The sequence below is a fragment of the Hemibagrus wyckioides genome, linkage group LG24 (genome assembly GCF_019097595.1).
Source record: "Hemibagrus wyckioides isolate EC202008001 linkage group LG24, SWU_Hwy_1.0, whole genome shotgun sequence".
Lineage (NCBI taxonomy): Eukaryota > Metazoa > Chordata > Actinopteri > Siluriformes > Bagridae > Hemibagrus > Hemibagrus wyckioides.
The window spans coordinates 11,737,728-11,762,768 of NC_080733.1; the positions used below are offsets into that span (position 1 = coordinate 11,737,728).

Genomic DNA, 25,041 nt, shown 5'->3' on the forward strand with positions numbered 1-25,041 from the left:
AGCAGATCCCTGTGACCCTAAATAGGAATAAAGTGGGTATAGATGGTTGGTTATATTAGGAAACGTCTTGTGTATGAAAAGCCTCAGTTGTGAGGGATCTTTCAAGTTTCGCAAATAAGAGACAAACTGAAAGACTTTTAAAGATTCTAAATTTATATTTTTAGGAAGTGCACACTCCTAGAAAAAATGGTTTCTGAAAAACTTTTTAGATCAAGCATTCTAGAAGTAGGTCAACTGAGACCCTTTTCTGAATCGTTCCTGTAGTAGGATTCTACACAGACACCTTAAAGATTGCTTTAGGATGTTTGATGGAAGGGTGCCTGCTGATGCCAAAAATGTGTAGTCCTGTGTAATCAGAAAGGTGCTGTGTAATCAGAAAATCTGAGATTTTTCTTCTATTTTATCGAGGGCGGCATTGCATCTCACAACTTCAGGGTCCTAGGTTAGACACAGAACTGTTCTCCATGTAACCCCAAGTTTCCTCCAGTTCTCCTCGAGTTCTTCTTGTCTTGAAGCATGTTAGTATCATGGCTGTGATGCAGAGCAGAATCACAGAGAGTCTTTCTCTTTACTGGCTGTCAGCTTTGAATCAGTAGGGGGTATCAAAACCGAGGGGAAAGAAGGAATCTGTGCAGATCGGTGCAGTCCTAGCCCCCTGCCTGGGCATCTGTTGTCCTGAGACCTATTTTATTCTTCTTTCTCATCTTACTCAACCGTGATAATGAGAAAAAAGAAAAAAAAAACTGAGTCGCCAGACAATTATAACGCCCCCCGCAGGGAACTTAATCAGTACACCTCCATTTTAATTAATAGAGTTTCCATACCAAAACTGATAATAATACATGATAAAAAAATATTATACCAGTTTTGCTTTAACAGGAAATACATGTGAATTTTACCGTTTTGGCCAGTTTTTTACCAAACCAGAGCGCATTATGAATAATACACATAGAGAAGGCATTATTTTTCATGTGGTGATCATTTTTCATCTAACCTAACATAATACAAAGCCAGGCCTTTTTTTTTTTTTTATCAAAGATAAAAAAGCCATTTTGGAGTGTTAGTATTTATTTTCTCAGTGTGACAGCTTTAATAAAACATCTGCACATCTCCTCCACATACTGTGAGTGATAAAACTCCAGACAGTTATAAATTAACCCGGGCTGAGCGACTTCCTAGAAGTTTCTTTTTTTCCTGTAACCCCAGATGTTTGTGACAGAGTTCGTGATGTGATCACATTAATGGATCCTGAAATTTATTTACAGAACACTATAATCAGAATACTGTGCCAGATGTTGATATGAAGCGAGCTTCCAGTGAAAACAGCATGGAGACGCATTGATACGAGAGACAGCAATTATATTTTTCACACCATTCATCGTTTTACGATACCATCAAGTATTTTCTCCTGGTGATCGCTCAAAAACAATTACGTGCTGCGAGTAGTAAAATCACAATAAAAATCTTAGTGTGCAGTTACGCTAAAATGATCAGATCCATGCAGTGTTTGTTGAAAAACAGCAGGAATCTGGGGCTGGAATGCTCACGGGGGAGGAGACACAGGAGGAGGAAGAGCAGGAAGAGGAAAAAACACAATCTTGCCAGAAATAAAATCACAGAGTACTCCAGCTCAGCATGTAAAATGAATCTCATCCAAATGCTTAGATTTGATCTGATTAACATAATGTGCATTTAACAAATAAAATGACTTCCCTTACTTTAACTTGTTCATGAATACAGTGAGGATACCGGTGTCACAGAAGCATGAATCCATACACAATCCATGTGTATTTCATACACAAAACACAACATGTTAGTATTTGTAGTATAGGATCTTCCTCATTAGTAACACTGCTTTTTTAATTTCTCTTTCTTTTATATTATACAGGATACAGACATTTTAAGTGCTGGTGCATGTTGTAATAGGAAATAATTAAGAACAGGGTGGTGTGATGCAGCCTGACATGAAGCCTAGTGACTTTCCAGTATCAAAAAACTGATAACTTCTGAACTGAACTGAACTGTAACTTCAGGTTACAGCTAAAGTGCTGACACTGGACACTCCTTCCATATGAGCTAAACATCTCCTGGCCAAAATTTAAACAATTGCAGTAGTTTTGTCATCCGTCTAGGTCAGAGGTGTCCAATCTTATCTGCAAAGGTTAACCATGCAGACGTAACACCTGAGTCAACTGAAAGCCAAGACCAACTGATTAATCAAATTCTTGCTTGATTAGAATAAAAAACTGCTCCATCACTGGCTTTTTATGGATAAGACTGGACACATTTGACAGAATCCTTATCCAGTGTGACTTACTTTTTATCTCATTTATACAACTGAGCATTTGAGGGTCAAGGGCCTTGCTCAAGGGGCCCAGCAGTGGCAGGATTTGAACTCACAATCTTTTTATGAGTAGTCCAAGATATTAACCACTGAGCTACCATTTCTGTTCTACCTCTGTTCTAGGTGGAGAGTTTGTGAGATGAGTCCCTATATACGTTGTGTGTTCATTAGCGCACACTAATAAATATCAAGGTTAATGTCACATGTTAAACCTGTGAGATGTTTAACAGCTGGAAATACTGTCAGAGCTGCTGTTATAGAAAATGAACACTTTTTAACAAATCAGAAAAAAGATTTAGAGAAATTAGAATTAATAATATAAGCCACTTTTGACTTAAGTACGTTAAGCTGTGTAAACCACTGATCCAACATCATCACATGCTGTGAGATTTGAGCAGCTCTGAAAGTTTCCCATATATTTCTCACAGCTATATATGCAGACCTACATCTACTGGACTTAAGTCTCATTACACTGCCTTATCAACGTTGCCAGTGATCTGCTAACACTGTATTCAGTTACACAGGATATCTGTGCAACGCATTAAGAGACTCAAATGTAGCCGACGGACAGGACGTGAACCGAGACCTGATATGTATATGAGAAGGTTTAGTATATTTTTTGTAGTACAGGTTAAGTTTTACAACTAATTTGTATGAAATTTATGCAGGTTAAAGATAGGGTTTAGTGTTTGTATCTTTTCTTAAAGTTTTTTCTTTCGTCAGATGACTTTATTCATGCTGAGGTAAATTTTTTATGAAATCTGGTTCTTTCTTTTTTTCATTAGAGTAACTGTAACATATAAAAAGCATATGGATAACAATCATGCCAATATTATTCTCCTTTAATCAAATAGAAGAATGTGGAAAAGAAAAGTATCAACACAGCCCCTCCAACACATATTTATGTAGGACACTTTATGCTATTTATGCAGGAATGGGGTTGGTATCAGTGTTTACCTTGAATATTTAAAGATCTGTGTAAAAAAGGGTACAGTTTTTTTTTTTTGTTACGTTTCGATGAATATAATGCTCATACTAAGCTTTTCATAAATACTTATGAAAAACTACAAGTCCTGAGTATCTACTTCCATAAAGCACCACTGGAGTGTGTGTTGACCAAGAAATGTAATGCTGATGGACACCATAAACATTTTTTAGTCTCTGGATTATTAAAGAGTTAATAATGTCATCCTGTACCATTATAATCTACAGTCACGAGCCGCTGCTGGCTGTACATAAATAGTTATGAAACTTACAAAATAGTTTCAAATCAACTTCCTCTTTACAATCTTTCTAACCTCATGACTTTTCAAATCTCAAAATGTTTCACAAACTCATTGAGATTACACGAGTGGATGAAGACAGAAATGAAATGACATTGTTACACATTCAAGGGGGGGTGGGGGGATTATGTTAAAATATTAGTGAATTAAATGTGAGCAGTGCTAGAGCTAGAGCTGTATTTGAGTGAAAGTGTCTGCAGTTAACATGGCTGAAGTGTTCAAGTGAAATTGAGTGTTTTAACTCAATTTGTACGATGAAAAGTCCTGTTGGTTAAATATAAGGCTTAGTTTTCATACATTTTCTTACTATAACTTTTTTCAGATAAAGTTAAACCTCATTCTACTTGCTCTTGTATTTTTTTAATGAATTCGGCTTCTTTCTTTCTTTTTCATTAGAGTAACTGTAACATATGGAGAGCATCAGTGTCTGCAGAAAAATCTACTATAAATGCCCTTATATTGCAATGATGTGATCAATCTAAATAGTGTAGCGTATTCTTGCTGTTGTTTTAAATGTATTCAAAAACGGATAACACTAATGCCAGTATTTCTCCCTGACGATCAAATATAATCGCTGTTAAAGAATGTGCAAAGAAGAACAACACATCACCATCAACATATTGAAGTAGGACACCTTATGTGTTTATTTTCACCAGTGATAATTCCCAAATGACGTCCTATTCGGTGACTGCTGCGTCCACTGTGACGCTGCAAAATTACATTAATGTATTTATGGTCAGATCTATTATTACAAGTACAATTAATTACAAAGAAAATGTTAAAACTGTAAAAAATGTAATGGGGGCACAGCTGTTTAATATGTTTTACATAAAATCTTAATGTTTAACACAAAATGGTCATCTTTTTTAACTACAGATGTGCTTTGGGTTATTAATTCCGGGTGTGTGCATGTGTGTCCTAGGTTAGACACACACACACACACACACACACACACACACACTACAAGTCAATAGTTCATAGCGCAATTATAAATAATTGCATAAATCCACAAAAATAAAGTAACTATGTACAAACACTTAAACACTTTTCAGCAGACATTAAGCGTATTTATAGTTCATGTACACAGTCTGTAAATAACCGCAGAGTCATAACGCAGGTGTCTACACTTGGTTTCTCAGCACACCGCCACCATGTTAAACACACAATGTGTCCATTCACTTTCTGTGATTGTACTGCATATTTTTAGCTCTTCTTGCTTGTTGCGCCAATCTGATACAGGCGTAAAAATATTTAGTATCAAGGTGCAATTCAGGGAGGTTAGCTGAGAAAAAAGGGACTGCGTCCGATCTGATAAGAGTCCCGAGAGCCTTCGGCTACTGAGAGACGTTTACTGTGAGCGAGCTGGACTGTGTCCGACATCTCCAGGGTGCAGAAAAAGAGGTGCTTTTCAGATGCTAATCACATGTTTCCTAAAGTTGCTCCATGCTCCATGCTCCAAGCTCTGTCCCTCCTCGCGGGGGAATTATTTTCTTTGGCACACACTCTGAGCTGCTCTTCTACAAAAAGCACACTGCTCGGCCTAAGCTTCCTCTTTGCCTGACCATTTTACACTCTCTTAACGCTGCATGCTCCACTACCAAGTCAGCAGAGAGAAAAGCAGAAAAGCAAAAGAAGCCTTGTTATTAAAGACAGAAGAGACGTTTAACAAAGCCGTAATGTTATTGTTGTCTGAGCTGGAATGAACTGTGGTGGTTTACTTCCCAGATTTTAACGCTGTGCTGAAAAACAGCAGGATCAGCAAAGGGGATTTTGGGGGAAGTCCATCTGATAGGCACCCTACAGATCCTGATTTGGAATTGTGCCAAAGCAATTACTCTTGCGGTTGTTTTTTCTTATTTCATGAAACCATAATTGAGTTAGAGTTTGTACTTTAAATTGCAGTGGGACAGAAAAAAAAAATCCCATTTATGAATTTATATACTCATGTATATAAATAGCAAAATCCCCCCAAAAATGGTAATGTAAGATACTTACATTTATTATCCAAATCCAATATCTTCTCTTTAATCTCTTAGTTGACTTTAGTTTTCTATTAGGCTTTACGGACTTTAAAAAATAAATAAAAATGAATAAATAAATTAAATTAAATTGCATATATTAAATAAATTAATTAAATTAAATTAAATCTCTTAGTTGACTTTAGTTTTCTTTTAGGCTTTACAGACTTAAAAAAAAATGAATATATAAATAAAAATAAAATTTATTAGGAAATTTCTATAGAAAATCTTGCTATAAAAAGAACATTTTGGTGCTCGTCTTTCCGTGTTTGTATCGCAGCAGCATCAGCAGAGTGGAGTTTTGGGGAATCCGGAGCTGGACAGTGCCAAGTAATTACTGGTTGTTGTTGAGAAACAGTTAACATTTTAGTTCAACCTTATTAAAATACAGCTATTGACAAAAAAATAGAAATCATTTTTTCCACCAAAATACAGAGAATTCAGTTCAATTTCAATTGAGTTTATTTATATACAGATTTAAATAATGGACATTGTCACAAAGCAGCTTTACAGAAATCTGGATATAGGTTTAAACCAAGTCAACAATCCAAAACAGCAAAACAACAACAATCCAAAATCAGGAGAAAAGAAGTTGTCCTAACATACAGCCTTATTATCTGTATATTAATAAAATGTTAACTGTGTTTTGTTATGAGACGCCTGTTTTCTGGAACTGGTTTAAAAAAAAAGGTCGATTCTGGTAGAGCGATAACAGTCTTAAAGAATAAATAAAAATAAGTACGACACTCAAAATCTGTTTTTTTTAATAAACCAGCTGAATGAATTAGTTTCTGCACCACGTTTTTGAACGAAAAGCAGGAAAACGTTCCTCCATTTGCAATTTATCTACAAATAAAGGCATTCCTGTGAGTTAAAGATTAATTGTGTGTGTGTGTGTGTATTCTGCAATAAGACCATGCTCCAAAATGTTTGAGGCTGACTCTGATAGAGTTTTAACTGAAAACAATGAGACATAAATCTGGCTTAGAACTGACACCAAAAAACAGAAAGAAGGAAAATGTACCTCCATTTATCTACATAGAAAATGATTCCAAACATCATGTGATCAGAGAACAATTCAAAGCACGAGGAAAAATCTATAGAAAAACAGCTTGAAAGAGCCAAAAGAAATAAGGTCACCTTTGAACAGACAGTGTTTTGATTGCAGGTTATTTATATTTTAATACTTAACATTTTTCTTGCTTGTGATAATGAGAGATTTCGAATGCATTTGTTTTCATTTTGTCTTAACGGTGTAAAAACGTTTGCACTCGGCTGTATGGTAAATAACCCAATCAGGGAATCAGAGTACTTTTTTTTTTTTTTTAGCACAGCTGAAAGACTTTCTGGAAAGGCCTTGAACTTGGCAAAGGCCTGCTGCTGTTTTTACTGTTCAACAACAATCAGGTTCCTTGGCACGCCCCCTAAATCATACTTCACTTCCTCTGTTTGCAATTAGTCCTCTGAAGGCGATTCGTCAAAATTTCGGAGCTTCAGTACCACAAGTCAGAGCACCAGCTAGTTACAATTGGCGATTTCCTGCTACGGCTAAAAAACATAAACATGAAAAGAATAGCCAGAGCCCATATGTGCTGCAGAGGAAGGACACAGGGATCTGCAGATCCTGAATGCCTTGGGCTCTCCAACACAAAGTAACACAGCCGGAACAATAAACCTTTAATGTGACTGTTTTCCTATTCTCACATGAAGCAATTTAATAAAACCTTTTTATAAAACTTTCTCCGGGGAAGGCAGTCAAGTGGAAAAGAAATGATACACACACACACACAGATATATATATATATATAGAGCTCTAGAAAAAAATAAGAGACCACTGCAAAATAGTTTCTTATGTTTTTTTCTTCCAGGTTCATGTATTGGTGAGATGAACAGTTTTGTTTCATTTTTTGTGAACTGCTGACAATATTTCTCCTAAATTCATAATATAACTATTGTTATTTAGTGTATATTTAAAGGAAATGACAACACATCAAAATAACCCAAGATCATGCAGTATTTGCAGAGCTTTAATAACTCGAATAAAACAAAATTCAAATAATTTGCAAACAAATTGTGTTAATGCTTTGGCTAAATAACATTAAGAAATCAGTATTTGGTGGAATAACCCCGATTTGCATGCGTTTTGGCTCCATGCTCTCCACCAGTTTTTTACATTGCTGTTGGGGAACTTTATACCACTCTTTTTGCAAAAAAGCAAACAGCTCAGCTTTGCTTGATGGTTTGTGACCATCCGTCTTCCTCTTGATGACATTCCAGAGGTTTTCAATAGGGTTCAAATCTGGAGATTGGGCAGTGGTCTCTTATTTTTTTCCAGAGCTGTATATATATATATATATATATATATATATATACACACACACACACACACGTGAGTCAGCTGTCATAATGTCAGAGTACAGATTACTTATGCTGATCTAATGTAGATCAATCATCAAAAGAAAAAAAAACCTATTGATTTTATCTTGCAAGAGCAAGAGCAGTCCAAGTGCTGATACTAACTGAGTGTAAACAAATTTGATGAGCCAAGCCACTCTGACAAATAATATGTACTGAAAAAAAGCTGACGAGGGAGTGAAAGATGCACCTCTGGCTCATCCTGCTCCTGCAGCACCACCTCCACATGTTCTCCATTTCAGTGTAATGGAACACACTCTGAGTAGCTGCACTTCAAGCACTTGCATCTAGGTTACTGCTGATGGGGAACCAATCACATGCTCAAGGGGTGTGCTGTGTGTGTGTGTGTGGGGGGGTCTTTTTAATCAGAACCTGAGAGGGCAAAGTGCACTTCAATTTCTCATCACCGTGACACCACCCCCCATCTCGATGTTCTCTCCATCTCTGTTCCATCTAAATGCTTTCCCTTACTGAAAAATTACTCCTCAGATCAGACAATATGAACCTGAACATTCCTCATGGGCCTCGAACCATTCATTAATTCTAGCTATTTCACACGAAACAATAGAATCTCAAGAGATCAGGACTACATATTGATCAATGTCCATGTGAGAAACACTTTGTGTGTTCTGTTTTCTAGTACTTATATCTCTCTCCTCACACACACACAGAGACACACACACATGAGAGAAGTTTAAAAAGAGAAACAAGACATAAACAGCCGAAGCACAGTATTCATTACTCAATCTGTGTTTGTGCGATGTTTTCTGCCAGCAGAAAACCACAATAACCCATGTGGGAAATTGGGATACAGGGCTGCAAGCCGTCCAAAACCATGTCTGAAACACTACAACAGCTCCTGTATACAAATCTTAAAGATTTCTGCTGCCTGGCAAAAGCCAAATCCTCTCTGGTGAAGTCTGAATACGGTAGAATGAATGAGCTGAAATTCTGAGAATCAGGGCACACACACACACACACACACATGCATATCTACAAAACGGACTTTAAAATTGCTCTGGGAAAGATCATCAACTTAATGACATGTTATTCTGAACTGCAAGCCAAACGAAACATGGGAGTGAATAGCAGGAATGATGCGGACTGACCTACCAGACATAAAGTCTAGTAATGGTTCACTCGGCTCAAAATATTCTAAGATATGAGTTAATTGCTCTGTTGTAGATGTTTATTCAAAAGAGCATTAGATTTTTCGAATATATTATATAGAATCGACAAGTTTATCTAAAGAATAAAATAAGATAGGTGACGCTGTTACAGGAAAGTGAGTTGGTGGGATTAATTTCCAATGTCAGGTTCCGATTCGTTGTCATGTCCAAGTTTCCGCAGTTGCTAAGTAAAGTATAAAAGAAATGTGAAATTCCTGTTTGCAGAGAATGAACAAGAATGCAGGGAGGAAAAGCATAGCACAGATGTTTTATTCCTTTTATATCTCAGCAATTCGTCAATTTTGGGGTTTTTACCAGAAAGAATACTTTTAATGTTGTGAAATATCCACAACACAAGTTCCCGTTCTTACTTATGTTAAAATAGCTCAAAACATTCAATCCCTCGCCAGTTTCTCTCTCTCTCTCTCTCTCTCTGAGTTAATGAGACAATTTGTAACTCTTAACTCTTCCCCTTATCAGATAAATTTATAGTTACACCCCTTTCTTCTCTGACTGTTAAACAGGGCTGACACTGGAGACCCCCCCCCCCAAAAAAAACTCACTAAACACAAACTGTTACTCTGTCCGTCCCTTACCCTGTTACTGTAAGCATTAATATAAACCTATGAGTTGCTTTTCCCCTGTCAGAGCTGCGCTTACAAAAAAAAAAGAATCAAATCCTTCACTTCAAGCACTAAAACAGAGGAATTCAGTCGAGCAAAAACTTATGTAATCTGTAACATATAACAGATTCCTTCTTGATACACAAGTTGTGTTTAACCGAGGTGCTGTTTATAACACAGGGTCTGCTGGGAATATTTATTTAGAATATCCTAACAAGTAATAACACATTATTACTCTTACATGTTAATATGTCTTGTTATTATAAACCAAGGACAAAGACGGAGGCACACAGAGCATCCTAAAAATAATCGCATACACTAACATCATTCAAAGGTCTGGTGGTGGATGTGGGTATTAATAAAATGTATGCGATCGGGATCAGTTCCAGTTACAAATATAGACGATATCTTTCTGCTGTAAAACCAAACAATATGCATAACATATATACACAAAGATTAGATTTACATTTACTATATAGAGTCATACTTTACGCATGCAGTAACAGTTTCCTACCATGGAGCTCTTTAAATCCGTAAATCCCTATAGGATATGGCTTAGCTGTATCTTTAAAACATTTCTACTGGACAAAAAAATATGAGCAATATTAACAAAATTTTCTAATATTTCAGTCCACCTTACACAGAAAACAGAAAAAGAAGCACAACACCACCTACACACACACACACACACACACACACACACCAGCCTGCTTGTCACTGACACGTTTCTATTTCTGCCAGCATGTGTCGCTGCTTATGCACTGCAGTCCTACCTGGCATGTGGCACGTCGATGCTGGACGAGACGACCTTGCGTTTCTGCTCGAGCAGCGACACAGAGCGCGGGTTGTCCTTCTCCATTTCTAGCGTCCGGCCTGCTCGTCTGTGCTCCGGTGCCCGCGGCTCCTCCACCCCGTTTGTGTTTTCGCTTTTCTGTATGCCACCGTTCTGACCCTGTGCTGGCATGTCACGCTGCCCACCATTACACAAACTCTGCCAAGTGGAAACACAAACACACACACACACACACATACACCAATGAGTATAGGAAAACATTTCTCTTCAACCTTTTTTTCCCTCACATGCTCAAAAAGAAGAACCGGTCCCAAGCGAGCGCAGTGGAACTTGGGAGTCTTGTTGATTTCCCACCAATAAATGAAACAACAAGACGAAATTAAAAGCAAGAAACTCACAACAACAACAACAACAACATTAAAATGCATTTAACCACAACTAACTGTTGATAAATATGATTTCAATATTGGAATATTGTACTCAAGATTGTAAGGATGTTATTAATTCTGTCAGGTCATCATCACAATCATATCACCAGAATGAACATTGTTTAGCAGTATAAACGCTGGATTGTGCTAGAATTACTTTTCATTTTTTAAAGATATGTTAATGAGAAATGAGAAATAAAACAGTATATTATTCAGGGTTTATCTGTGTGTTTGTTGTTGCATGTTCTGTAATGCTTCATACTAGAGCTGTAATGACATGGCACTATCTGTGTCTGTTTAGTGCTTCAAATATCTCTATCTGCATTCAGATACGAACTAGAAGTGGGTGTGGCCAAACCTAAAAGTTAACCAGTTAACCAGTGTGAACCAGTGAGGCAAAACACAAAAACAAAAAAACAATTCTGCTGGAAAAATAATTCATGTCCATTCACAAATTAGAACAAAAACACCAATATGTAGAGTTCCATAGAACTCTATTCAACCTCAGTCACCGGAGTTCATAAGCGATGTTACCTTTCAGAAAGAAACACACTTACGGTGCTGCAACAAGTCAAAATGGGGTCCTTTCAGTAGCATTTTATTCTAACAAGACTTAATAAAGATGAAGCAGAGATTTGTCTGTGTGTGTGTGTGTGGGCTGAACAGAATAAAATAGTAGAACTTAAATAATTTTGTCAATTGTGGTCCAATTTGTATAGACATATGTTGGAAATGTTTTGTCTACTGATAATAGACAAAAACAATCAAACGAAATAGAAACAAAACACATGTTCATTTCTAATGATCTGTTAGTATCAGGTTAAATTATTACTCTATACACAGCATTTCAGGAAGGTACAGTTGTGCTAGCTCCACCACTAGATGTGTACCACTAGATGGTAGCTGGCACTTCATTCGTTATCGAAAAACCGTACTGGAAGCCAACTGGAAGCTTAGATACTGGACTGGTGGCCAGTGAATAAAAGCACATTTTTAGCTTTCTGGTGCCAAAATTTCTGGTAGTGGAAAAAGGCAAACAAACATTCTCTCTCTCCTCTGCCTGGTGACAAAGATCAGAGACTTGTTTACATCGATGGTAATGTGTAAAACCACCTGTAGTGAGATACAACAGCAGATACGCAACAGCAGTTAGTCTGCTCGTATTTTAATAAGTGCATCCATACACATGCTCAGACTGGAGCCACAAACCGGATCAAGATGTTTCCATTCGGTTTGTATGGTGAGATAAAGCAGTGTGTAATCTTATCCACAAAGACCGGACACCCTGCTGTAGAGGATCCGTGCAGCTCTCAGTACATCACATACAAATGCATTTGCACTAGAATTTCCTCCATTGCACAGAAATCCCTGATGGTTCTATACACACATTCAGACATGCCTGCATTCATGCTATACAAACATACCTCTATAGCTACATATATCTCCACTATTTATCTTGAATACAACATGCCGGAGAGCCGCTCAATACAAAAATCATAACATACTGATTATTATCTGCCACTAGCTAAGTATTCAATTACTCTGTACACATATTGCAAGCATTAAGGTCCTGCCTATATGTATACGGATATGTTTGACCACTCTGTACTCAAAAACAGTTGTGTCCAGCATTTCGGAAAATATGTCTAGCCGCATTAAAAAACAAAAACAAAAAGCAAGTCAATCCAGTATGCCATGATAATACAAAGAAGGAAATAAAGCAACATTTAAGATCAAATAAAAAATAAAAAAAGAAATCCACAAATTAAGAAACGGCCATTCGAGTGCAATCATAAGATAATGTGAAAACCCATCCACAGGAAAACAGTGAAAATGTTTATATTAAAACTGACCGAAAAGGCTTTTGCATTAAAGTGAGGGGGAAAATGCAGAAAAAAATATAAAATACAAAACATTAAAGACGAAAGCTCTTACAGCTAACTTGCAAAATAAAATTAAATTTTTGTCATTTGTTCTGTGTGGTGTTTCCATTTATTTAGACACACTTCTGTGTGACTTTTCCATTATTATCTATTAACATTAATAACACTGCTAATCCACACACTTAACAACAACATCCAAAATTATAACATAGCAGCATAAATATAGCAGCTAATCACCTGAAACTGCAACAAACTTCTCTATTACAGCAAGATGGGTTCTAATCAAATGACACATTATTTTCTATAATTGGAAAAAAAAATATGCAAAGAAAATAAAAGTCACATCTCAACAGCAGATGTACGAGCCGTGATAACATCTACCAGCTATCAGAACAGCATAACAGATGAGGGTAGGGTTTATCATACAAAAACGTACAAATTCAACAAGGTAAAGGAGGGAAAATGAACCAACTGGTGCAAACACGGATTTTAACATTTAATCAGTAAGGAATAATGGAGCTAAATCTGACCAAAACAACAACATTTAAAAGTGTATCGTGAGAAATATAAGATTTAAGGATAATCCAGGTTAACAGTTCCCACCCTGAAGCTAATTTTTTCCCTACAGTTGCAGTTCCCAAAGTGTTTCATTCCACTTATACCACAGAATTTGCGAACTCTAACACTTTTAATCCATTTTTAGTGACACTGAATGTTGTGCAACGTCCATGAAACAAGTTAGTTCCTGTTTTCTGTATTGCTTTCATTATAACAGCAATAAACAGCCGTTCCCTCTGTTGCCTCTCTAATACAATCAGCTTTATTTCAGAACGCTTTATTTCACCCTGCTCATCCTGCACATTACACATTTTTTTTTATTAAAAACAGGTGAATTAATGTATTGCATGAAGTATGGCTAAGTTAAAGGGATGATGTTGCCAGAACAGACATTATATTATTCTTTCATATGTTTTCATTTACATATATTATCCTTCACCCTCCACACACGTGGCACACTGAGACCTAAAAAAATATCATGACCTTCAGTATGATGTTCTTTTATGCCTTGAACAATATTGCAAAGAATTGTTTACACTTAAATGATTTTAATTGACTAGGCTGTATTTAATACACTGAACATCTCTTTATCTTGCTCTGACGGACATGTGTGCTTTTAGCAGCTACTCTCAGGGGAACACGCTCCGTGAAACAAACATGCCTATGGGTTATAATTACGTTTTTTTAATCAAGCAATTCATAAGCCACTGTGCACCAACACATTTCGTTCATCCAAACAGTTTGGGGGCTTCAATCAAATTAAGCATATCATAATTCTATAAAATTAATTGGATTGGCGAGCACGAGGGTTCCATTATTTGATTGGATTAAACACAAGGAAAACATCCCCCACTCTGTGCCCTGCATCTGTGCTTACTGTACAGCAGCTAACACACTGCACAGCTACTGTATCATGCCTCACGAGGGGGAAAAACAGATTTAACACCGGTCAGTGATTGCCATGTTCCCTGCTCCTGCTCTGCTCTCTGGAAACAAAGAACCACTTGAAACTTGCAGCTAGGCGTTCGTTTCTCCTCCAGAGTTGAGCCGTGTCCTGTAATGGGTTACAGTCTGTAGTTAATCAGCCTTTAAAGGCACTTCAAGGACTACAGTAAACACCAAGAGCACCTCTACTGCCTGTCTCAGAGCGATCAGTCATCAATCATGCCATGCAACACGGACGGCACTCGGTTCTCGCATAATGCCACAGAAAGAATCGCTTCGCTCGGACCATTAAATGACATTAGAGGAATGGATAGAAGAAAACCTCCTTTGTCCCGCCTTTGTCCTCAGGGCTCATGCTTATCGGCACATAAAGCCCCTCCCTAAAACAAGTCAACAAGTGGCATTCCCTCAACATGAATAGGGCACCATTAGGAATCCTGGCGCTGTGCCAAGGACCACAGATTCAACACTTGTCCCATTTGAGAAACTTTCTTCCGCCAACTGCTCAGTGTTGCCCCACCTGAGGTTCACATCCTCCAAACACACCCTCTTTGTTTGCAGTTCAACTTTTTTTTTTGGCCATGTGAATGGGACACAGCTCCCATAGTCACGCTTCAGTGAAATAATAATACTTAACACTACTTCGCTGGTTGGGTCAGCGTTTAACAATGCTCCCTGGAAAAAATACACAAACACCGCATATACTGTACACACGTCCATTCTACCAGATCAAGTATAAAAGAAAATCTCTTTCAGTCATGCACAGATGTACAACAGCTTGTGTTGCTGTCTTGTTTTGCTGTAAGCTATTTTATTTTCATATTTGGATCATCTGTGTTTTTATGCCACTTCAAATTGAAGCCGAACTGACGTCATCAAAAGTGAGGTAATTGAAAAAGCTTTGTTTAGATATCAAGTCTAAATGAAGCACCATCTTATCCTGGGTGAATAATGCATTACTAAGAATGGATAACTTGGCCATGTTTTTCAGCCATGGTTAATTTATTATAAACAGGTGATAAAACCATGGCCACAGTGCATGCAGAATGCAGCAACAATGGATTAGATAGGCCTATTTGGGCGATAAAGAAATGTATAAACAGCCGGTTGGGGAGGGAGGAGGAAGGACAGAGAGGAGGCTGTCATGAACCGATACACACACTAACACACTCGTTCTCTCTCTCTCTCTCTCTCTCTCTCTCTCTCTGGCTTCCGCCAGTGTGCAGAATGCTGCAGAGCGGGTTGGTTTCGCCATGCTTATGCGCCACAACAGGTCAAACAAAAACAGCGCGTAACCTTAATGACGTGTATGCTGTAATAACATGATTTGATATTATACCCCTATTAGACATTATGCATTAAGCATGCATGTGATATTGACATCTTAATGTGCATTTAATAGCTCTGTGCAGTGTAAACAACATGCACTCTCATTGTTTGCGGAGCCGGTTATGATGATGACGGTAGAAGCGGTGACCGACATAGCAGATGATGTGGTTCAAAACAAAAACAAAAACAAAAACAAAAACAAGCTCGCCTCTGCAGCACGCACGCACATACACACACACAGATGTAGACCTCTTGCCGGAACACACCTTCAAGATCGGCTTCCTTGCTCCCTTGACAGCTTCTTCCTCTGTGTGTCCGCTCGGTACCGGTGCATCTCTGTTCTCGCGCTCTCCCTCCTCCCCCGCCGCCGCTCCCGAGCCGGGCGCGTACACGCGGCTGCCGATCAGTGAGCGCTTCACCAACCGCCGGGCGTGCATGACTCGATCGATCACGAGAAAAACAACAACAACAAAAAACAAACGTGCGCTTTACAAACGAAAAACGTCGAAATCAAAATGACAAACCGGCAATGGAGCGAGCTCTGCAAATGCGTAACGAGCCCGACGATGCATTTTCAGACATTTCAGGTTGACTCGCACGCGTTCCACTGTTAATCAGGATGTCAAAAAAAATGCATATCTGATCGTCTAGATAAACCTAAACGCGCTACGTGTAAGCCGCACACACAGATCTCTCGTTATCCGACCGGCGAGGATATTTTTTTTTCTGTCGGGCTGTTTGTTTTCCTCGCGGAGACGCGCACAAAACACGGCACGGCGCGCGCGCCTCGGACGGAACACCTCGCAGAGGCTCAGCAACGCAAAAGCGGAGACTGATTATATATAAAACGTGAGCGGTCCTTCGAATGAAAACGTTTCACTAACACACCAAGCAGTAGCCTCGATGCCTGTCGAATAAATCCGTATTGAATCGAGTGCAACTCCGTTCCGTGCCGGTCTTCCTACCCCGAGCCCGCAGCCTCTACCGGCGGAGCGCGCGCTGTAAACATGTGCGCTCTCGCGCCGGGATCTGCGCTCCTATTGGCTAGCAGCGAACACGCCTCCGCGTCTTTCCGCTCTCCTCTCCTCCCTGCATCATCTTCCCTCCTGAAAAATGGGCCGCTTTCCAACCAGAATGCGCGCCACAGACCCCTACCTCATTGCTCGTGTTATTCAAAACCTCATGTGCCAGAGTATACTGAAAGGTTCCCGGATGTAAACCCTGGCATACTGCTTAGGGTGCGTCTCAAATCGCATCCAACCATATGACTACTAAATGGTTTTGCATGCAACCAGAGAGAATAAAGACTAAAAAGGGAGTGCTGTTTAAAACAATGACGAAATGCCCGAGAAGGGAGGGCAAAACGACTCTAAACACGTACTGCATAGAGTAAGTGAGTATATGGGATTAAACCACTATTACATTTTTGCAATGCTTATGAACAGCGCATCATTCCAGTCAAAACCTTACAGATAATATAATGATATGCACATGTTACTGTAAACATTTGTATAACGGTACACTCTAGCCAGCAATTTTGATGACTAAGCTGAAGCTAGATAAATAGAAAAATCAACAACAATTAACTTAGGTTCATTCAGTCCCTACAAAACCTCTAAAGCACAGACTCAGTGCTAGTGCAAGAGGGAGACCTTTCTGATTTGACAGACATGATTGGCAGGCCAATTAACTTGGTCCAGACAGTAAGTGGAGTTTTATTTGAGGTGTAGCAGTGATCCTGCTCTCACAACGTGCATGAAGAGAACATTATTTATGCTTTTAATCATTCCTTCTTTAATATTTTAATAGCATGGTTTTAATCATTCATTTTTTTAGTCAGTAAGTGCTTTATTCTGGTCAGGGTTATAGCGGATCTGGAGTCTATCCCAGAAACTCACCGCACAAAATGAGAATCCACCCAAGAACTGATGCTAGGCACGCACTCATTCATACATACATAGTGTTATTTTCACATAACTAGTTCACCTCCTAGTATGTTTTTTGTTTGAGTTTGGAGGAAACTTGATAACCAGAGGAAACCCATGCAGAAATTGTGAAACTCTGCACAGACAGTAACCTTAGCTCATGATTACACAGGGGAGCCTGGAGCTGTAGGACCACAACGCTTCCCATGATACCACAGTGTCATCCTTATGCTTGTAATATTTCCATGAACGGTAGACAATACTGTTTGTCAGGATCTTCACAGCTTCTGACAAGGTTCATCCATTTTACATCTTACCCCAGTTGTCTATTGATTGATTTGACTGAAGGAATACTGAAGCTGGTGGTCTTTATTGGCCCTCTTTCCTTCTCAAAAATGCTTAGTTATTAGATCAGGCCCCTTGTGGGGCTTTTCCAGTCAGAAGCCCTCAATAATCAGTTCCGCTATTCCCCCCTGCAGTGATGCCCCCGGTTACTGTTGTCAACATCTGACACCATCAGTTCAACACAATAATACAAATCTCACTGTTTTATGTACTGGGCTTGCTAATACGAACAGTTCTACAAATATGCTAATACATAATAGTTATCTCCTTGCATTTTGTTGGTAACCTTTGACCTTGAGTATTTGATGATAGGTTCTGATGGCAGATAGCACTATTTAGGGCCATTGTGACTCTGTTTTATTTAAAGATCTGTCTTCACTTCATCAGTGAGATAAAAGTTACTTTTTTTAGGGCAGCTATGTGGTGCAGCACAAGCCATGCTGAGGGAAATGTGTGTGTCAGGACTAAATCAAATTAAATTGTACCTGGATGATATCAAACCTCGTCATAGTCTTCACTCTCGTTATGATTCGGGTCACTTTAAAACAGTTTGTCTCAAGGTCATGATGGTGGATCATCAAAAACAACCCTAGCCCTCCTACTAATACTTTGTCTATTGTTATTTGTTCCTGAAATAACACATTACACAGCCTCTTAAAATATCCTGGAGTCACGTATTGCGTCAGGCCATCTGGCGTCCGAGCCTGTGATCATACACTGATGGTCATCTGCAAAATCTGCATGTAGGTCAGTGTTACATGTGTTGTCATGTTTTGGCAAAACAGAAAGAATTGGTAGGACAAAATGGTGAGGATTTTAATATATATTGTTTTTAGATTTTGTGCAGTTTTTTGTGTGGAAAAAAAAGTAATGTATCAGATTTTAACTGCACGTTGTTCGTATGTAGTTCACATCTGATTAAAATTACTAATCGAATGAGTTCTGTCAGGTTTGTAAGTGACTGGAATATGAAATCAGTCAATCATGGAAACTATTAGACTAACAATAGCACCAGTTATATTTCAAATAATTATTCTATTACTAGGAGCCTTTTTTTGGCCAGGTGGTTGTCTGACGCATAAGAAACAGAAGAAAATCATCAAGATGCAAAACAAAACACATACACTTTGTGGAACAGTGATGGCCAGGGGGCCAAAAGTAATCTTGGTGACCCAAACCCCACTGGAGAATTTTCATCGTCTGGACAATTTTACTCCCCTAGGCTCCCAATCTAATTAGCGTATCACCCCCCACCCCACCCCTTCACAGCACCTCTGGTGATAGCATTTGCATTTATATTTACACTGGCACACATGATGCTCTCCTAAAGATGGCAAACAAAACATTTCCCTCTTTGTCAAATCGCTATCCTGGATATAATAATACATAAGCAGTAATTAGGGGGAGTGAAGGAATTTTGTTTTCTGTAAGCTCCTAGAACCACAGGATTTTTTATAAAAGCTATTCTCTGAAAGTACTAAAAAGGACAGATTTGGTACACGGGGAATAAAGTGCACTTTTTTTGCCCTGCTTTTTGTTCTGTTCAAACGTAATGGAAAACAGCGCGGCCTAAAACACACCGCCGCCCACAACTTTCAGACAAACACTGAGCACTAGAATACTGCCATAATAGCACATAGAGTACTGATGAATAATGTTGCTACATTAGAGAAGACATGATAAAAATGTATGAAAAGTAATGTTGTTGTCCTGTTTTTACCTAGTCGAAGAAGACGAAAGGACATTTTCATACTGTGTCTAACTTTGGAAGTATGTTTCTTATGAAATCACCACAATGTTACCACCTGTGAAACATGCAAAAGATGTTTGTTTATTTCGAGAATTTCTATTTTCCATCCTTGGTGATGCATTTCCACGGTCCTTTTTACTAGAACTGATCTAGAGGAGGTTCATCATATGCAGTGTAACAAGCACTGATAGACACTGACGTACAAAACACACACAGGCTCTGTGATGAGTCCAGCATGACTGCAGTATTTTAATTGACCGATGCCACTTTAAAAAGATTATGATGATACAAAACAAATGCAGTGATATGTATTTACAAAGAAAAATAAAAAATAAAATACACTCAATTTACTACAATGCAAATGTATACCATGATATTAAATAATGGATGTACCTTCACATTACAGAGCTTGTACCAAGAAAATGTACCAACATTTTCACCTAACAGGGACCCACTCACAAGCACAGCGTACGCCGCAGGACCCAGCTTCAAAATCAGCCTATTTTTTCATTTTCATAGTCTTTCACAAATTCCTTTAAAACAACCAGAGCACTTAAAAAATTCTCCCCAGACTCCTGTGCTTTATAAGTCATCAGAAACAGTTATATATTTAAAGCCTTCAGTGAGAGAGGAGAGAGAGAGAACAGGCACATTATTGAAGTGGTGTGTAAAATCGTACAGCGTGTTAAAAGTGATGAATAAAGTTAGAAATATTTACAAGTGTCTCTTGGCATGTCACAGTCTCACATGCAGTCGTATATTATTATAGTTCTTGGAAAGCACTTCATATCTGAAGTTTGTACACAATAATCATAGTGCCAAGGTGAGTACCTTTTGTGCTTTACAAATATACGACTCTGTACCTACTAAAGGCTATGGCAAGGCAATTCATATGACTGATCAATACTTAATTAACAAACTTCATTCATGGTGACACACAGGTAGCCAGGCACGTTTAACATTAAAATATTCTTCACATCACAAATAATTTAGAAAATTCCTACATCAGCAATAGATATGTTTTTTTTTTTCCATCATTATTATTCTATGATTGTTAGCAATTATCGAATGATTTGATGTAGGAGTGTACGTACCACAGGAAGTGATTTTTCTCACCATGATCCAGATGTGCCAACATGCTAACAAGAAAAAAATATTTTAGATTTGAACAATTTTACCACAAAACTTCTAACATATGTATAAGTAACATTGTAAAACTGGACAGCACATTCTACCTTATGCTTTTACTATCAAAAGAGATGACAGCCTCGCCCTTTATATCAACTACTTCAAAAAATACAGAGGTTTGGAAATTCACAGGTCAGCGTTCAAGATAAAGTCTGCGTGGAAGCAATAAAGTCTCATATACAGCGTCCTTTCCCCTTCAGTGAACTGTTTGTTTGTTTTTTTCCACTGGGCGAATCTTTGTAATTGTAAAGAATTGTAAATGCTACAGCTAAATCGTACATGTTGGCATTTCTGTATAATCAACTTATTGTACTATAAGCTCCTGATTATGACTGCGAATGGCACACACACGTGTCCAAAATCATCTTCTTTCTTTTTTTACATATATTTATATACGTTGTGCATAATTCTTGCATCTTGATCGCTAATTCGAAAGCTGCGAGGTAATTAAACATATGCATTTTTGCTACAGCGGTGTTGCTGGTTGTCTGTTCTATGCATCAAGCATCATAATGAGAGCACTGAGGTGACTATAAATTATGGCACCCAAATGTTTACATCACATCACCATACATACACTGACTTTCTTTCCTTAAGATGATTGTTGCTCTATGTCTCATTCCACTTGAACTAAACAGAAGTTTCTATAACATAATAAGAAGAATTCTTTATAGCAAGAATATTTCATTAATTTGCTCATTTTTATAACCTGGTCATGGTGGATCCAGAGTTTATCTCAGTACATTGGTTGTAAGGTAAAAATATATCCTGAATAGGATACCAGTAGATGGACTGGCATGTGCTCACTCATTCACTGCTAGAGGCAATTTGTCTTAGCCAGTCCACCAACTGATATGCTTTTTTGGGATGTTGGAAGAAACCGGAGAACCCGGTGAAACCCAGGGAGAGCATATGTCCACTCAGGGACGCTGGAGCTGTGATGTGTGCATGTTAATGCACCATTACATTTAAATTCCACAACAAATCTGAATAATTTCTACACCTTTACACCATAAGCACAAGTGACCACTTATTCATTTCATTTACTGGCTTGCCAACATTCTGGGTAAATAAGTGCTAAACTAAGTCCTTTTGAGCCGCTGCTACGTCACTCAGATGCTCCGAAGTGCTGCGTGACTCTCAGTCAGAGACGGGACGTCTCGCTGTTCAGCCCCAGGTCTCCAACATTTGCGTAGTCAGACTCCATAAGCCCGTTATCCTGCTGGTCCTCGTCCTCTACGCTCTTTGTGATCTTGATGGTCTCGTACCCGTGGTCTGTGCTCTCCGCAGGCTGCTCGGCAGGGGGTGAGGGGTATACGTCTCTCACCGTGGCGTACAGCTCGCTGGAGCTCGACTCCACCACTATGCCCCTGATCTCACCGATGCTGCTGTAGTCGTTTTCTTTCTCCTCTTCTTTCACTGGCTTATTTACAGTGGAGTACATGTCTGATATCTGCAGGGGAGAGCAGGAAAAGATAATAAGCAGCCTGGTTTTACAGTGAAGCAATTTGGATTTGAACTGAATTTAAACAATTGAATTAATTTTAATTTAATACCACCAACATCTGGATTTAGTTCACAGTAAATTCTGTATATTTGGTCATCAAGAGAAATGTGGAGAGTGAACCAATTCATTCTTTTTTTTTATAATTCCCATAATTCTGTTTGTATGTCGGAGTTATTTTGTTACAGTTTAAACATGATAAAGATAGAAATAATGTTCCTCTTGTAGAAACAACCTGAAAATGCCCAGAATTTATTTCAGTATGTCCAATATAAATGATGAATTCATTCCTGTCTATTTAATTCATTGTTATATGATCTAGACTACATGGCCAAAATTATGTAGACTCTTGACCATCATAACCACATGTGGGCTTTCCCTAAACCGTTGCAATAAAATTGGAAGTAATTGTACGGGACATTTTTATATACTGTAGCATTACAATTTCCCTTCACTGGAACTAACAGACCCAAACCTGTTAGAGCATGACAGTGCCTCTGTGCACAAATCGAGCCTCATGAACACACAGTTTGCCAAGTTTAAAGTGTATGAAATCGAGTGTCCTGCACAGAGCCCTGACCTCAACCCCACTGACCACCTTTGCGATGAACTGAAACACAGACTGCACTGAATGCTCTTCACTGAATGGAAAAATCTCCACAGCCACGCTCCAAAATCTAGTGGAAAGCCCTCGCAGGAGAGTGGAGATTATTATAGCAGCAAAATGGGGACTGGAACAGGATGTTCAAAAATGCATGAGTGTGATGATCAGGAGTCCATAAACTTTTGGCCATACAGTGCAAGTTTATGAAATTTACAGCCAAGTTTATACAGCTATAAATATGACAAACTGTTTTGTTTTAGAGCGGGATGCTATCATTTATCTCTTGGAATGTATAACATGTCTGTTTTGAATTCGACACGGAGAGAATCAAATCAAATAAAATGAAAACTCTTCCTGACCTAATGCCTCTAGCCCTGTATCTAGTCTCTGGTCCCTGGAGTGCATTTACATAATTTACATAAAAGGCTGTATTTCGGATAAACAGCAACAGAGGATCTGCTACAGAAACCTTGAGGGTTCATGTTTCGAAAACTGGAGTCACAGTCAGCATTTTTCATACAATTTATCAGTTCTGCTACAGCGATTTTTTTCCCCTCGTACTCTGTGTGGTCCGCTGAAATACCTGCTTTGTGGCATCGGGACTATGGATAATGGATCAATTCTATGATTCACAATATTATCATAAAGCACTATAGATCTTTTTATATAGATTATATAGTATATGTTTATATTTCTGGTCCAGAAATGAGCTCCGCCTCCAACTGGGACAGCACTGCTTAAAACCCTTACGCTCAGGTGTATAGGGCTGGGTGATGTGTTATCATCAATATCACAGCATACCATTGTAACACGATTTAAGTGAAATCTCATTTGCTAGTTCACAGTGTGTAACGGATGGAGTTCCTTTCCTGGCAACAGATATGGTATATTTACAAAGCAGATCAATACATGAGTCGTTAATTAAGAAACCAAGTCCTGTAGTCAATCAATACTGAACACCTCATTCATCTGGCAGGAAGATCGGTTTATAAGGTAGTGAATTTTTCTTGCAAGAAGTTTGCTGTTAAGTTTCACTGGGTTTATTGTTATTGTCATAGGCGTAATGTGTATATTTAATGACAAAACTGAATTTATTAGAAGATTTGGAATAGCTCATTTGATCTTTGAACAATCAATATATTTAATAGCAGATGCTTGGCTGGGATAAAGAAGGGACTCGACATTATTTGACAGACAGATGACAGACGGGACATTTACAATGACAGACTGTTGAAGAGGTTAAGAATGCCCCGTGGCATCAGATGCTACATTCGCTCATGTCAACAAATGAACATAAGCATCTGCCTTATGAAAGCATGCACATATATACAGAGACAGTGGTGTGTGCTGTAACAATGCAAGTCGTTCCCTTTAGCAGCACAGTGCCGTGTCTACATGATGACACTTTATGTCTGAGTCCATCACAGCAGCAGGCTGAAAAACGCTTCAAGCTCTTGTCTTCAACACAGAGTTGACCCTGTCATCCTGTTCATGTCAGCAAACAACAAATAATTCAGTATTTCCAGGCACACATGGTCCGTAAAAATGACTGATATGATGGATTGGGAGGAGACTAAAAACCTGAAGGTTCTCCAGGAATAATTCCATTACCCTACCTCCTATTGTGAAACCGGTTTAATCTGAATAAGGCTGTAGACAGCATAAATTCCTCTGCTCTCTGGGTAGCAGTCTTCTTCCTGGTTGATCAGAGTGTCAGTACTGTAGCTGATCACTGCTGTCAGCTAGCTTGTATACATAAGAGGCCAGCTAGTTCAGACTGGTAGCTACTGTGCAGTAAAAAAGTCAAACTCATGAACGGTTATTTCCAGCAACTAAACAGGAAGTAACAGAAAGTATAGGGTTTAACAGAAACATGAACCTTTTTAAGCACTCCACCTCTTTGTGACTTATCTCACTGGTTCAGCAGTCATGTTACA

General features: G+C 38.5%; 2 protein-coding genes across 3 annotated transcripts in view; both read right to left on the minus strand.

Moving 5' to 3' along the window:
* The window catches only part of znf704 (zinc finger protein 704), a 59,144-nt gene extending 42,249 nt beyond the window's left edge, over positions 1 to 16,895 (minus strand). Inside the window, exons 1-2 of one of the 2 annotated variants that reach the window (XM_058377789.1) lie at positions 16,055 to 16,895; positions 10,626 to 10,843 (exon numbers count right to left, since the gene is read on the minus strand). In XM_058377789.1, coding sequence (XP_058233772.1) covers positions 10,626 to 10,843; positions 16,055 to 16,225 — 389 coding nt within the window. In that variant the 5' untranslated portion in view covers positions 16,226 to 16,895. The remainder of the gene's footprint in view (positions 1 to 10,625; positions 10,844 to 16,054) is intronic. The other variant, XM_058377788.1, reaches the window with a different exon arrangement.
* Positions 16,896 to 20,028: 3,133 nt separating this feature from the next.
* The window catches only part of pag1 (phosphoprotein membrane anchor with glycosphingolipid microdomains 1), a 47,840-nt gene continuing 42,827 nt past the window's right edge, over positions 20,029 to 25,041 (minus strand). Inside the window, exon 7 of the mRNA XM_058378063.1 lies at positions 20,029 to 22,449. Within this exon, the coding sequence (XP_058234046.1) occupies positions 22,141 to 22,449 (309 nt within the window). The 3' untranslated portion in view covers positions 20,029 to 22,140. The remainder of the gene's footprint in view (positions 22,450 to 25,041) is intronic.